General features: G+C 41.0%; 1 protein-coding gene across 4 annotated transcripts in view; it reads right to left on the bottom strand.

Moving 5' to 3' along the window:
* Positions 1 to 15,049, bottom strand: part of RAPGEF5 (Rap guanine nucleotide exchange factor 5) — a 134,593-nt gene that overhangs the window by 85,139 nt on the left and 34,405 nt on the right. For 3 of the 4 annotated variants that reach the window (XM_057418915.1, XM_057418913.1, XM_057418914.1), the window contains exons 6-7: positions 8,193 to 8,269; positions 2,449 to 2,574 (exon numbers count right to left, since the gene is read on the bottom strand). In XM_057418915.1, the coding sequence (XP_057274898.1) occupies positions 2,449 to 2,574; positions 8,193 to 8,269 (203 nt within the window). Of the gene's footprint in view, positions 1 to 2,448; positions 2,784 to 8,192; positions 8,270 to 15,049 lie in introns of those variants that run through there. The other variant, XM_057418916.1, reaches the window with a different exon arrangement.

Raw genomic sequence — 15,049 nt, 5'->3', positions numbered from 1 at the left:
TCCACCATGAAAGCACAGTTTGAGCCCCAGGAGGGAAAGCTGGTGGGCAGGGATACTTGCTGAGAAATGAGGGTTCTGTGGAGAACACACAGAGCCGCTCCATTTTACTGCCTAGATCAAGTGCTCATTACTCTCTAAGAAAGTAATGTAAGAGTGAGCTATGCTTTTAACTATTTTATTTTTTTTTTTAAGAAGAACAAAGATGGGCATGATACACATAATTCTGTAAGGACACCACACCCTGAACATGCTGTTCCTCTAACATTTACAGCAGGCACAAGGGACTGGGCGGTAAGTCGATGCCAATGAATCTGCCACCACTTTCACAGCAGCAGGAGGAGATTGGAAGGTCTGAAAGCCTGCATTTGAGTGGTACTTACTACAACCCAGCCTGCTACTTTTCTCCTTGGAGAAGAGATGGAACAGCTCCCTGGAGCAGTGAACTCTGCTCAGCCAGCCAAATCCTGCCACCTGCACATCCACCAGGGCAGCTCTTAGACCACAAGGGAGGGAGGGGAGGAAGGGATGGAAGCTCACAGCTTCCTGAATGTATGCGAACTGCCCCACCACAGTAAAGCCTATTTTTTTTCCAGTGAAAGTAAATTACCTGAGTCAGCTAAACTCAGAACCCTATGACAGACCTTTCCCATGTTTAGTAATGCCTTCTGGGTGACTAATGAAATCACTAGACTGACTGTGGGCTTAGCAAATACACGCTAACTGAGGACTGCAAGTCTGTCTTACATCGAGGCATGAGCTTCCAGGACCATCAGGAAATTCCATGTCACCCCCACCTTATAGAATGGGGGGGGAAGAGGGAGGGAAGCAACCATAATTTGTAATTGCCAGCTTGAGCTGTAACATATTCCTCCCCCAGAAATAAGAGGCATATGAGGAATGACCTGGTCTTTTGCAGTCTCAGGCGACATTTCTCTTTTCTGTCACCTCCTAAGCATAAAGGCACATCCTTGCCCAAGAGCAGTAACTGCTGTGTTAATACTGCTCAGTATGGATATGAGCAGCTTGCTCTAGCTCCCACTAGACTGAAGTCACTCATCTCCTAAATAGCAGCAATTGCTAAGTACCATACTTTTCAAAGAAGAAAAGCTGAACACTTCTTTCCTTTCAATTTTTGGAACTGTTCTGTAATCTGTGCAGCTACAGAGCTGCAGCTGACACCTCAGCACCATTTGCAATGACTGAAGTAAGCAGCAAAAGTATCCACTGAGTTTTCAGACTGTCAGTCCCAACATTCCCCTCTCCCTTATGCCCGCAGCATCTGTAATCTTGCTTCCAAATCCTGAAACACAATAGAAACCTCCCCTGGCTTAAAATCTTCTTTACTTAAGAAGATTACCTAAACTTTTAATTGCACTTTGCAGATACGGTTTAAAGATAGATGGAAATTCTGCCAGATGTCAATGGCTAGTGGATCAGCTGAGCTACAATTCAATCTCAGGGATCTGAGCCTAGCTAATTATCTTCCTCCCTCCTGCATACCTACTGAAAAAATTACATATTTAATTACACCAGACTAGACCTTAAATTCTGCGAAACAGAACAGCATGAGGTTCTGAAATAAGATTCCATCTTTCTATTTTCCTTTGCACAACCTTATTTCAGTAGGAACAAGCTTGCAGATGAGCTGAAAAATCTTTCCTAAATATATGCTTTTTTTCTACTGTCCAGTGAGCAGCAAATGGAATAAATTACATATGCAGAATAGCAAGACATATGAGGACTACGTGGGATTTTTGTTGTTTCTTTCAGTTATTATCCTGGGCATCTTTAGATGAATATGCAATCAGAACAGAAATCTTTACTAGGAGAACAAAATTACAATACATTGTGCTATAAGCGGACCCGTGAAGTTTTACGGCATGTTGAATCCAGTTATTAACATCTGAATGAGTGCTTTCAGATGCATTAAACAGAATGCTGCTTTCTTCAGTGTCACTTTTGGTTGAAAACACAATTTTTTAAAAGAAACTGCTGAATTGCCTATCCACACCATTCTTTTTAACTCCTACTGAAAAGTGCCAGCCAATATTTGCATCCAAATATACCAGCAGCAAAGTAATTTTAAGACAAAGTACTTGAAGCACTCATATACCTTATACATTATTTAAATACATCCTAAACCCCAAGTATTTCATAATCACTAAAAACAATTTGGTAGAAAGCATCCTGAAATCATCCACTATTTCCTATGTGTACATGACATTAATAACAGTAACTGACAGTGACAATGTAGTAATTCAAGTGTGTTGACAATTATTGAACTGAACGGACTTCAGAGAAATGTAAATGCCAGAGGACAACAGCTACAGCTTCACGACTAATGTGTGCCCTGGATTCTGACCATCAGATTTGCTATTTCAGTTTTGTAACCTGAATCTCCCTTCCCTACCAGAAAGAAACCAAAAACCCAAACAAGAAATGTCTTACTTGCTCTGCCTTCTTCAGTTGTTTTCTATCCGCCTGCAAAAACTGGCAGTTTTCTCTTGCCAGCTTCTGGACCAGCTCAATCCGTCCAATGTCATCTCTTCCCTGGAGCTTGCACAAAACCCCTGCCTTAAGGGTGGGAGAAAGAGCAAAGAGATACTTAAATCCACAGTCCCAAGACATGACACCGCTACAGATTTCAACCTTAAAAGAAATGCATCTGTTTTCTCATATTTTTGGTACTTTGGTACACTTGCTGAACACAGACAAATCACTGCTTCCTGGGAAACAACTGGAGAAGAGCTGAGGCACATATGAATCTCTAAATGTATCTACTTTGGAGGAACAAAGGCAGGGCTAACTAAATCAACCGTTCCTCTGAGTGTGACTATTAGATACCCTGTGTTTTATTTATTCTTGTCAGCCTGTTTCCTGTTACGTAAGAGAACAAGAGCAAGAGGTTAAAAACTCATGGGAAAGTTAGCCAGGAACAGCCCTGGAAAAAGAATGAAGCACAAATGAGGTCACACCTAAAAATAACAGCATACAACTCCATCTGCTCCAGCTCCAAACATTTTTCGCGTATGCAAGCCTCAAGAGTTAGAAGAGAGTTGCACCATGTTTATTTATTCTGTAAATAACAAAGCAGTATCTCCTCATTTTGTTTAGGGAACAAAATTAGATTTGCTTTAAAATCCACATTAGAACTATGGTTTTTTTGCTAATATTCTGCCAAGTTATTCAAACTATGCTGACAGCGTTTCATCAAAACATTCAGCACTGGTTTTTTTATAAAAATACCACGTATATATATAAAGATGGATTCACACTTGCACACGGGCATACCAGACACATCACAAAGTTAGTTGATGAGTGGCTAACATCACCCTCCATGATCTGGTCATGTATACAGCCTCTGCATAACCAAGACCCTGCTCAATGATGCCAAGCAGCTTTTATTAGACCAGATGTTTCCTGATGGGACAGTGTATGCCTTGGGAGAGCCTGGCAATGTGGCATGGCCAGGGTATTGCTAAATTACTTTAAAGGCAATCTGCAAATAAACCTTTTTCCCCACTTCCTCCACCCTTTTCTTTCTACTGTTCATCCAGAGTTCACCTGAACCAGTATCTACTCCAAAATTCACAAAACATCTAGTGAGTCAGGACCAAAAGCCAGAGGTACCCTTACTGCTAACCCCTAGTGCCATGCAGGCTCAAATCCTTTGGCCTTGAGAAACTCCTGCTCATGACAGCTGAAGGTGTGAGGCTGCTCACCTGAACCATCCTACTGTGTGCTGGTTTCTCTACCAAGATGAAGGAAATGAGGGTTAAGGTCTCTTCAGCTGAGGAGGAGAACAAATCTGCTTTCTAAATAAGCACTTTAACACTGATGGAAAAAAATTAGGTTCCATGACTGAGTCCAGAGTTATCCTTACCAAATTATTTGAATGACATTTTTACATGCCTACATTGATCCAGTCTAGATGAAGTCATCCCCTCACAAACCTACATCAGGCACTTGTGCTCTGAAGAATAATTTCAGATGCAGTCTGTGGTTTGCATATCCTATGCTTAGTGCCCAGATTCCTGAGGAACTCAACTTTCCCACATAAGTAACCTACACACTGGTTTGAAGATCAGAAATCCACCAAGAAAATAAGGAATTGCAGCGCCTAACCCAAAAGTCCTTACATTTTCCATGAGATTAGCTCCTTAGCTTTAAATTATAGAACCATGGAATTGTTTAGGTTGGAAAAGACCTTTAAGCTCGAGTCCCACCATTAACTTAGCACTGCCAAGTCTACTATTAAGCATGTCCCTAAGCACCCCCCTATAAAAGACACAGATTTATAAAGCCGTTCTGACACACCATTATCACCGGCAGATCAGGAGTGAGACTGGTTTTATCAAATGTGGAAGAATATACTGAACTAGTTGTCCAAACTTGTAAACAGAAAAATATCTTACTCTACAGTAGGTATTTAAAAATTATCAGATGAGCTGTTTCATAGCATTCTGCTTTTTCTCCAGTAATTTATACACAGAATGTAGGTAATCCTCACAGACTTTGCTGAGGTCTGATGTCTGCACTTCCTAGGTGGGGATATTAACTACAGCCAAACTTGCTTATTTCATGGCTTTGGGATGCTTGTAGCACAGAGTATAACAAGCCCCAGGCTCGTAGGCTAAGGACAACTCAAAGTGTTACAGCCTATTAGGATTTTTGGGAATATAAAGATTTATAATCTCTTTGGTTATGGGACCTTGGTACTGCAGAGGCACTTTTCACGCCTTCTTCTTGTGCCCAGACAAGTCAGACCATGATTGACATAGATGGCTATGAGTTCCTGTACTTCAAATGTCAGATGGACATCGACAATGCAGTGTTCACTCTGTTGAACAAATAACTTATTGATCTTCAGTGTATGAAGCAAAGCCCAGTGGTTAAAACCACTTATGCTAAGATGAGGAAGGGGGCTTCAGTTTTGGGATAACAGCTGGCTTCAGTTTGTTCAAATAGAAGAAACATACCAGAGAAAGACAATTTTTTGAACACATGGACCTCACTCTTTTTCAGTCCTTGCCCTTTGCCTGTCTACAGACAGAGCATATTATTTCTTCCTGCATGGATGAGCACCCCAGGGAAGAAGTTACCTAGATACAGACCTATTAGCCTTGCCACAAATATGGTCTGTATTCAAACTGGCAATTACATTAAAGAATCATATTGTCCCATTTCAAATAAGAAAGAAATCTTACATTTAAACATATGCCCTCCTCCCCCAACTATTTTTTAATTTAAAGAACTGCAGAGAATATAAAAAATGTATTTATTTTATTGCATTTTCAGAGGACAAAAGGTCAACTAAAACATTTCTGGGAGGGCTAAGGTATTACTAAGTTAATTGTACATGCTTGTCTCTGGCAGTAAAGAATGCACTTGAAATACAAATGTTTTTTCATAATTAAGAAGAAAAATATTAATCACTTTTAATTCTGATTTCCTCAATTATGCTGACTTTTCATGAGAAATCTTTCTGCTAAATATTTATAAGAAAGCACGCGGGTCAACTAATAAATTAATTGATGACAGCTTCCAAAAGCTGGCTGAGAAGATGTTGTCAGAGTCTCCTATAACTGGTTATTTTCACTTGTCACCATAAATTTAATTTGCAAGCAATACCTTTGCAGCTATTAGACAGAAGCATAAAGCCAAATTGCTCTACTTGCAAAGTACAATTTCAATTCGTATTTTGTGTGGGCACACACCTTCCAAAGTCCCATATGCCCAGATGTTGATGCTTAGTTCTCTAATTCATGTACCTCAACAGAGACCCAAGGACTAACTTATGTGAAGGTGAAAATAATGAAGTTGCATATTTTAACTGGCTTTAATTTAATGAAAGATAAAATTATGTAGGAGCTTTATATCAAGGTTTCACTACCATTCCTGGCCCCAAATTACTATAATTAAACATGTTTATGCAATATTTGAAATGAAATAAAATGTTTAATGAGAAGGAGTAAATTAGTCACTACTAAGGTTGAAAAAGCAGAGATGCTGACAACACATCTTCTGTTTCAGCACATCCATTGGAAAATATTCCCCCTGCAAAGGCCATAAATGAATATGCTAGCAGTGACAAGGAGGTGAATTAAGACATCCCTAGGCAGACAGGATGGGATTTTTTATTTACATTATTTACATTGTTTACAGCATGCTTCCTTTTAAAAAACCCTGTACTGAATTCTTTCCACACTTGTAACAGTTTTGTAACTAATTCCAATGTAAGTAAAGCCTCTGTCCTGCAAAGCGGTGCTCACAGCAGGCAGCACACCCTTCAGCTCTGCTAACACAAGAGGTTTGCAGTGGCTTGGCTTTTTAACACTGCACCTCTGTCTCCTGTGTCTGGTGAAAACAATGTAATTATTACGGGCTTCACCTTTGACCAACCTGACAACTTAAAAACATACGTCACTGCCTTGAAAGATCAGCTGCTTTGCTCCAGTCACATGCCCAGCCTCACTAGATTGAAAAAATAAAATCATTCACACTCATAAACCAAACTGTATTGGGTGATCACAGGATGTCATTTTTATGGCATTAACAAACAAATTGGAGCAACAGCTGCTTGGATAACACTCTCACTCCCCTCCTAGTTGGGCACATGGTCCTTTTTTTTAACTGCTTACTTAATGAATGTTTAATTTTAAATGTGTTTCAGATACTTTCAAATTTTAGAAGATGGTTTCCAGGCAAATAAAAGCTGAGCAAATCAATATCCCAATAATAAATTCTCATGGGTTTTTATAATCTGCCCACGTAATCTTATTAGCTGGCTACCTAGGAGATTTGAGCACACACATCAGAGCCTTCCTTTTTACATCTGTGACATAAACATGAACAAACATTTTCAAAAAATAATAATCACAACAATAATCAAGTAGAACTGAGTAATATAAAACCTGAAAAAAAGAAACAGAAGTCAGTATTTTCCCCTGGGTCTTTTTCTATAACTCTAGAAGCCTGCTCCTCAACCCCATGCTGATGTGAATTAGGAATCAGTCAGGTAACAAAATTTTCACATACTAGGGCTCCTACTACTTTTTCTTTTTTTTTTCTTTTTTAATAGATTTGAAACTATGTGCAGTTAAGAAAAGAGCAGGCCACTCCCAAACATGTTGCTTGAGCATTACTCCAAAGCATGAGCTAGAAAAGGCCAGATACACACTGATGCAGTAGGCATACCTGAATGGTCCCCAACTTCTGCCTGCACTCTCCAGGTGTCTGCCATGTCCCAGGTCTGCTACAGCTCCTCCTGGCCTCACTGTGGCTGAGACAGCCCCTACCTTTAGAAAGATAAAGGTGCTGCTCACATAGCTACATGGTTTGTACACCCTTCTGCTAGGTTTGCTCACAGACAGTGCTACAAATCCTGTCTTTCTTGCACACAGCTTTTAGGGGGGCAAGGTGTTAGGAGATAAATCAGTGACAGGAACTGCAAATCGCATATTCAGCAAGGAGAAAAGGTGGCAACTGGTGGGAAACATGAGATTTGCAAGAGAAACAGAGAGAAAAAAAATAGCCAAGACTAGGAAAAATCAATTTTAAATTAAAAGCAATAATCAGCACCATTATAATGAGCAGTATAGCTACGCTTGCACAGTCTGAATGAATGAATGGAATGATTAAATGAACTGGAGAGTAATCAAAAAAGATTCACAGAATTAAAAAGGGTAACCAATTCCACAATAAAACACTCTAAGAGGCAGTTAAGTTTCTTCTGAGCAATATCTAGAAGAACGATCTGGTTGTAAATGAGGCCAGTTAGGGAAGGAAAGAAAAAGGTTGTTGCTTACACTTCAGTGACTAGTAAGTATCTTCATTTCATTGCATGTCTACTTACAGTGATTAAAATTCAGTCAAAATGGCACATGCTCTTGCTTTCTAAAATACATCATTTTATTTTCACATCTGGTACTCGTTATATGTATATTCTAAAAAGAGCAGAAAGATAGCTGAAAAATGCTGTCCAATTGCAACATCATGGGTTTAATTCCCAGAGTAATCATCAATCTTATTCTAAATAGTCACACAAGACAAGATCCAGCAGACATTCTCCTTCCTACAGCCCCCTGCACAGAACATTGAGGAAAATCCATTTTCCAGAGCTACTGGAAGCAGATCCTTCAACTTCTAAATCCAAAAAAGTTCCCAAGACACCATTAATCTTACACATTTACCTGAGTATCAGAAGTATCCTTGAGCTGTTCTAGTCCTCTTATGTCTTGACCACCATTTTCTTCATTTTGATGAATTACTAAAGTAAGGAAGAGGGAATGTATTGGAAACAGGAAGTTTAAATCACAAGAAGCAGCAAAGCATCATGGCCCAGTTTAGATCAGATAGGATGACCATTCAAGAAGCCTCATTCCGAGTTTAGCTTTCTAGTTAACTCCTTGAGTGGACAAATACTATAAGGTGTACCTTATTCTTCCCAGGCAGTAAAATGCAGTAGTAAATAGTTATATTCCTGCTACTGTTAGTCCTGATAAAAATCTAATGCTTAAGGAAATGCCACTTTTGCATACACTATAACAAGACCTGATAAGTCATAGAGAATAAAGAAAATCAGACTTCCCTTTACTTTGATTACATTGCAGAAGGTCAATCCAGACTAAACAAAATAAACAGATTTAGCCCTCATCTCAGACTTGGAAAATTCTTCGTAAGCAAAGTGATCTCAATCTTAACAAACACCACCACAATCCATGAAAGCCATCTCCAGAAATAAATGGTAGCAGAAGATGCTCTACTGAAGGCCATTTGCTGTTGGCACAATCAGAGAAACCAGTGACTTAGCTCAATTAACGTTGCTTAACACCAGTAAGTTGTGCCAGACTTTAATGAAAAAAAGTTTTGGATCAAACTTGTAATCTCCAGAAGGGTTGAAACTAGAGTTGTCAGTTTACCTAACTAAAGAAACAAGGACCACTTCTGAAGGGCCACATCAGACTTCTGTATTGCGAACAGCTACATCTATGAGTATTTTTACTAGCTAAAGCCCAAACATACCCTTCCAGTCAACACACCCACCTGCTATATTTTGGTGGGACATTAAGCCCTCATACATTCTGAAATGTGAGACATAGCAGGTTAGGAGGGTCAGACCAAATGAAACACAATCAGAGTGACTTGACTTTATACTGTACTTGTTTACTTACAAGCACTATACTCAAATATCATCAACTTTGTGTGTACATCAAATCATTTCCCAGTGTAGCCACAGCAGTTGTGACAACAGAAGCATCCTTGAAGCAGTAGACCTGGCAAATCTATTTCCTGAACACCAGGCTCACGGCTTTGATGGACGGGCATGAGGGTTCCGTTTCTGTGCTTCCTCCTCTCCTTCGTCCCTGGGTACTGGAGCTGACCGGTCATCAGGCTGCATCTGAACAGCCACAGCCCACAGCACACTGTTTTTAGACAAGGATCACCAGTCCCGTTTTGCCTTAAAACTATTTCTGCGAGCTGAGGCAGCCCAGGATTTGACTGGTGAATAGATAGTCTGTTGAAGGAGCAGGAGAAGGGCTGGCAGGAACTAGCCCTGAGGTGGAACCCTCACCTAAGCTCTCCCCAGCCCTCAGCCTGAATCTTTAGGCATACAACCATGTTATTACAGCTGAACTACATGCAGTGTGAGCCATGAGGTCTAGCTTCATGTGTCTGTGTGGTTGCTTGGGCTCTGCTGTAGATGAAAAACAGCCTAACCTTAGGCAGCATCCAGCAACTAAACATAAAAGTAACTTCAGACTGTCCTTGCTCTCTAACATAAAGCATATGGATTTATTTTTCTTTTACTGCAGAATTTCTGCTGATATTGCTATGTCATGTAAGGTATAATTCTTCTTTCTTCCCCTCCAATTATGCTATAAAAAAAACAAACCAAACAAACAAATGAGTAATAAAAAAGCAATTATAAGGGGTAAAAAGTCATTCTGTCAATACAGTTTATTCCATTCAGGGATATTTTTAAATCCATTATCAAAAACAGAGGTCTGGTATAAACCTTCACTAGTGTCTTTGCTGGCATCACTTTACCAGTGAGCCTCTGAAATTCAAGGTGAATGCTGAAAACACAGGGTCAATCTATAGCTGTAACAGAAAGCATGTGTAACGGGGGTTATATCCCAGCAGCATTTAAAGCTAGGGGAAATCTGAACATGCCTGGGACATTGTGGCATACCTCTGCCCCAGGCTTGAAGTAACAACCCAGTGAAGTAACCAGAGTGATTGCTTCAACACTGTGGGCCCTGCTTTCCTAGTGTAGGTTAGGGTTTCCTAAAGCAACTTACTCCATCCAACTAGGATGGGCGCTTTGTGCAGTCTCTTTCCTTGTAACCCACCTCCCAGCCTTCCACCTCAAGAGCTGCCTCATCTTCTGCACACTCTCACACGTGCGTGACCGCATTCTACCCACTGTCACTGCAGGAAACAGAAAGCATTTGGGACATCCATTTGCTGAACACTAGTCAGATCAGAATGAGATAGGAACATTGCAATGCCAGAAGGCTGAATGGTAAAAAATGGTTGTTTGAGCAATTGCAAATTTCTGAAGCCTGTGGCTGCATTAGCAGAAACACATTTCCCCAACTCTCCTTTCAATTTTCTGATTTCTTCTAAAATCAATTTGCTGTAGCCACTGATAGGCAAAACATCCCCACAGACGCTGGCTATTAATCACAGCATTTAAAGAAGTGGCACCTAGCTACTAACAAGACCAGGGGTCCAGGTTTAAGCAATTTACATTGACCCAGCCAGCTTTTCAAACAAGCCTGAGCAGATGGATGCTCTGCAAACAGCTGCACCAGGGGAAAAGGTTAGCAGCTGCCAACCAGCTTCTTGTCACTGGCTCCTATTACAAGTGTCCCCTTCACTTCCCAGTGCCAGGGCAAGCACCTGACAGCATCCTCAAACAAATCAAACAGATGGGCCTTCAAGGAGCTGTTGGGCTGGGCTAGCAGATTATCGAGGGGATGGTATCCAGTTGGGGAGCTAGTGACAAGCAGCAAACAAACTGTAGTATCTCTTACCTGGCACAAAGAGAAAGAGGGCATATGTCCACAATGCAATGGATACAGGTATCCTTGGGTGTTGAACAATTTTAGCATGAGAAATTTTAAAGATCATGAGAAAATGATCTCAGTTTAGACATATTGTCAATGACAAAAAAAAAAAAGAAATGGAAAAGCTATTTTTATCAGCAGTTTCACAGCTCAACTCTAATAAAGATTAAAAAGTTCATAATCCAAACCCAGATCTCCTTGGCTTCAATGTTGTTTAGACTATGTAAGAAATGTAGAAAAGAACCAGTAAATAATTTCTTAAAGGAAAAAAAGTCCCAGACCTCACACTGACATTCTCGCAGCCCTCCTGGGACAGAGGGAGCAGTGGGTCTCTTTTTCATCGAATTTCCATCACAAACTTGAGGTTTGTGTCCTCTCTGCCTCTTACCCAAAGCCCTAAGAACCAACCACAGGTGAACAATTTAACTACAACCTACTCAAGGAAACACGCCACCTCAAACAATTTTTTTCATCACAGGAACATTGTTCCTTGAAGGCTGAAGTGGCCACACAGATGAATAACAATCCTTAATTACAATTTCTTGTTTTCTCTATGAAAAAGTTACCACATATTTGTCCATAAAATACAGAAAAAAATATGGACTTCTTAAAATATTTCAGAATAATATTCAGAAATCTGTGTTACAGGGTATCATCACACACACATAAGAATACAACTGTTGTATTTCTATACTCAGTGTGTCAGAATTGTCCCAGGCACTCATGAGCTCTTGTGCACACAGTACAATTCTTTCACAAAATGTAATAATTCAATGAAAATTTCACACTTACAGTCAGTTGGCTGGTTATTTCTTAATAAAAAAGCTTGAAATTGCAAATACAACCATAGGAAAAGTGAACAGAAGGTTAGGGTGGGATGGGAAACTATTCCCCATGCAAGCGCTGATTCTGAGACAGTTCCCTAAAACCTTTACATGTACATACAAAACAGTTGTGAACTTCGGAGCTGGGCCAAACCCTTCTTCCTCTGCCAGCATAAACTGGCTTTGCTCCTTGATACAAATGCCCTAGCACATCTTACAAAGCAGCAACACCAGGGAAAGGCAAAGGTGGTTTACCCTGATCTATATGTATCTATTTAATGTCATGCTGAGACCTCACCTGCAGTACTGTGTTTGGCTCTGGGGCTCCCAACTCAAGAGGAATGTGGACCTGCCGGGATGAGTCCAGAGGAGGCTTAGAGGGCTTAGCTGCTTAGAGGGCTCGAGCACCTCTGCTATGAAGACAGGCTGAGAGAGTTGAACTTATTCAGCCTGGGGAACAGAAAGTTCAGAGGAGACCTTAGAGCAACTTACAGTGCCTAAAGGGGGCCTACAAGAAATCTGGAGAGGGATCTCTTACAAGGGCCTGTAGGCACAGGACAAGGGGGAATGCTTTAAACTAAAAGAGAAGATTTAGATGAGACATTAGGAAAAAATTCTTCCCTGAGAGGGTTGTGAGGCACTGGCACAAGTTGCCCAGAAAAGATGTGGCTGTCCCATTCCTGGCAGAGTTCAAGGCTAGGCTGGATGGGGCTTGGAGCAACCTGGTCTACTGGAAGGTGTCCCTGACCATAGCAGGGGTTGGAACTGGATGAGCTTTAACGTCCCTTCCAATTCAAACCATTTTATGATTCCATGTTTGGGTTCAGGGTTGAGATGAGAGACAATTAAAAAACAAAAAAGCAAACAAACATAAACTGACCCTTTCCTACCTGCATCTTTCCTCCTCCTTTGGAGGGGAGGTCACCATGAATGAAAGAAAAAGATGTTAAATGAGTTTGATAACTACAGTTCAAATGTGCCCATTTGCAAATTAGCCTAGGGATTCAGGATGTTGACATTTTATGGTCACTTAAAGATCACAAGGGCCATCATCTGATCCAAGTTGCTTGTGCCCCCATAGACCAGAGCTGAGATTTTGCTAGCAGATGCTTCCATAAACAAATGTTGGAACAGAGCATTCTTGTGGGGGAGAGCCTTGTCCTTTAGAAATCCCATTTCAGTTCATTAAATTAGCAGAAAAATAACAAAGAAATAAGAAACAAAAGTAAATAATTTTGTACCAGTGTCCTGGGTTCAGCAGTAGCAGTCATTTTTCTCCTTCTTGGTAGCTGGTGCAGTGCTGTGTTTTGATTTTCGGCCTGGGAACAGAGCTGATAACAATGATGTTTCGGTTTGGCCAAGGACTTTGTGAGCCTCATGCTCTGCCAGGGAGGAGGGCAAGCTGGGAGGAAGCAGAGTCAGGACATCTAACCCAAGCTAGCCAAAGAGGTATTCCATACCACAGCACGTCATGCCCAGGAGGTAACTGAGAGTTACGTGGAAGGGCTAGGATACTGCAGGGTTGGAGGAGGTATCGGTCGGTGCTTGGTCGGGCTGGGGGGGGAGACAAGTTATTGGTTGGCTGGTGGTGAGGTGATGTATTCTCTTCCCTTGTTATTTCCTTTATCATTATTATTGGTGGTAGCAGTAGTGATTTGTGTTATACCTTAGTTACTAAACTGTTCTCATCTCAATGCGTGGGAGTTGCATTCTTTTCGATTCTCCTCTCCATCCCTCCAGGATTAGGGGGAGGACAAGAAGGGGGGGAAGTGAGTGAACAAGCTGTCTGGCTGGGTTTAAACCACAACAACCAGCTACCACAGTAGAATCAGCAGAATCATGGGGGTTTGAAGGGAAAGGGAACATAACCATCACTCACACTGGATCCACCACTTCCTTTGTGCTATCATTATCCACCAAGAGTGCTCCCCCTACTTTTACTGCCATGCTACAAATTTTAACATAGATTTAAGATATTGGAAGGGATTTGTCTTCCTCAGCAGCATGATCATTACAGGCATGCTAAAGGACTCACCTTAGCTAAACAGATGGGCATGCAGTGAGGGTCACAACAGCCACCTGTAGCACTATGGACCTTCTCCTACCCATGGAAGAATCCTGACAAAGGTGTCAGGGTTACCCACAGGGCTGTGTCTCCACAATCTGCTGTTCTGTATGCCCCCAAACATGAAAGTAAATGTATTACATTTTCTGAGTAAGATTTTCATAAGTCACATAATACAATACCCATTATTTCAGTTTAATACTTTGCCTTACTCAACAAAGAAGAATCTTTTACCCAACTGAAAGTGGAAAGGACAGTTATGAAACAAAAAATATGTAAAATCCACACACAAAGCAACTCCTGGAACCCAGAGCATTGCAGTCTTCCCAGAGGCTTTGCTGTATTGTGCTTTCTTCCTTTTCTATAAATGAAGTTTCTACTTTCTACTCCTCTGGCTACAGAGATAAAGTTCACAACACAAACCAAGGCACTAACATCATTCCGCTGCTGAAGCCAGCCAGACTGGAACAATAACACCAGGAGAGGTGTGAACTTCCTCCCTTTGGTTTAATAGGGTGTTAACTTTGAAAGCTAATTATTTAATCTTAAAAGAGGACTGCCATCACAGTTAACCACTTTGCTGCTGAACAGCAGGCAGGGACATCTGCCCATCCATAGGCAACTTATTCTGGGTGAATCACAGAATACCAGGTTAGAAGGGACCTCAAGTATCACCTGGTCCAACTTTTCTAGGCAAAGCATGACCAAGACTAGAAGACTAGATGTCCCAGCATCCTGTCCAGCTGAATCCTTAAAGTTCCCAACACTGGGAAGTTCATCACTTCCCCCAGGAGATTATTCCAATGTCTGATTGTTCTCACTGTGGAAAATTTTCCTCTAGTGTCCAACCAGAATCTCCCCAGGAGTAACTTGTGTTCATTACCCCTCATCTTTTCCATGTGACTCCTTGTAAAAAGGGAATCTCCATCTTCATTGTAGACACCCTCTGAACACTGGAACATGGTGATCAGGTCTTTACAGTCATTGCAAGGACAGAAAGCAATTTAGCTCCCCATCACTGCTAGCTGTCCCACACCTCCTGTACTTACTATACCCTCTCTGTACTACCATAAAGCATTTGAGGT

Source organism: Pezoporus wallicus, unplaced genomic scaffold (genome assembly GCF_028554395.1).
Source record: "Pezoporus wallicus isolate ANWC-B61680 ecotype Strahan unplaced genomic scaffold, APGP_CSIRO_Pwel_v1 contig_47, whole genome shotgun sequence".
Taxonomy (NCBI): Eukaryota; Metazoa; Chordata; class Aves; order Psittaciformes; family Psittacidae; genus Pezoporus; species Pezoporus wallicus.
Note: the sequence above shows the minus strand (reverse complement) of the source record. Positions and strands in the feature narration are given on the sequence as shown.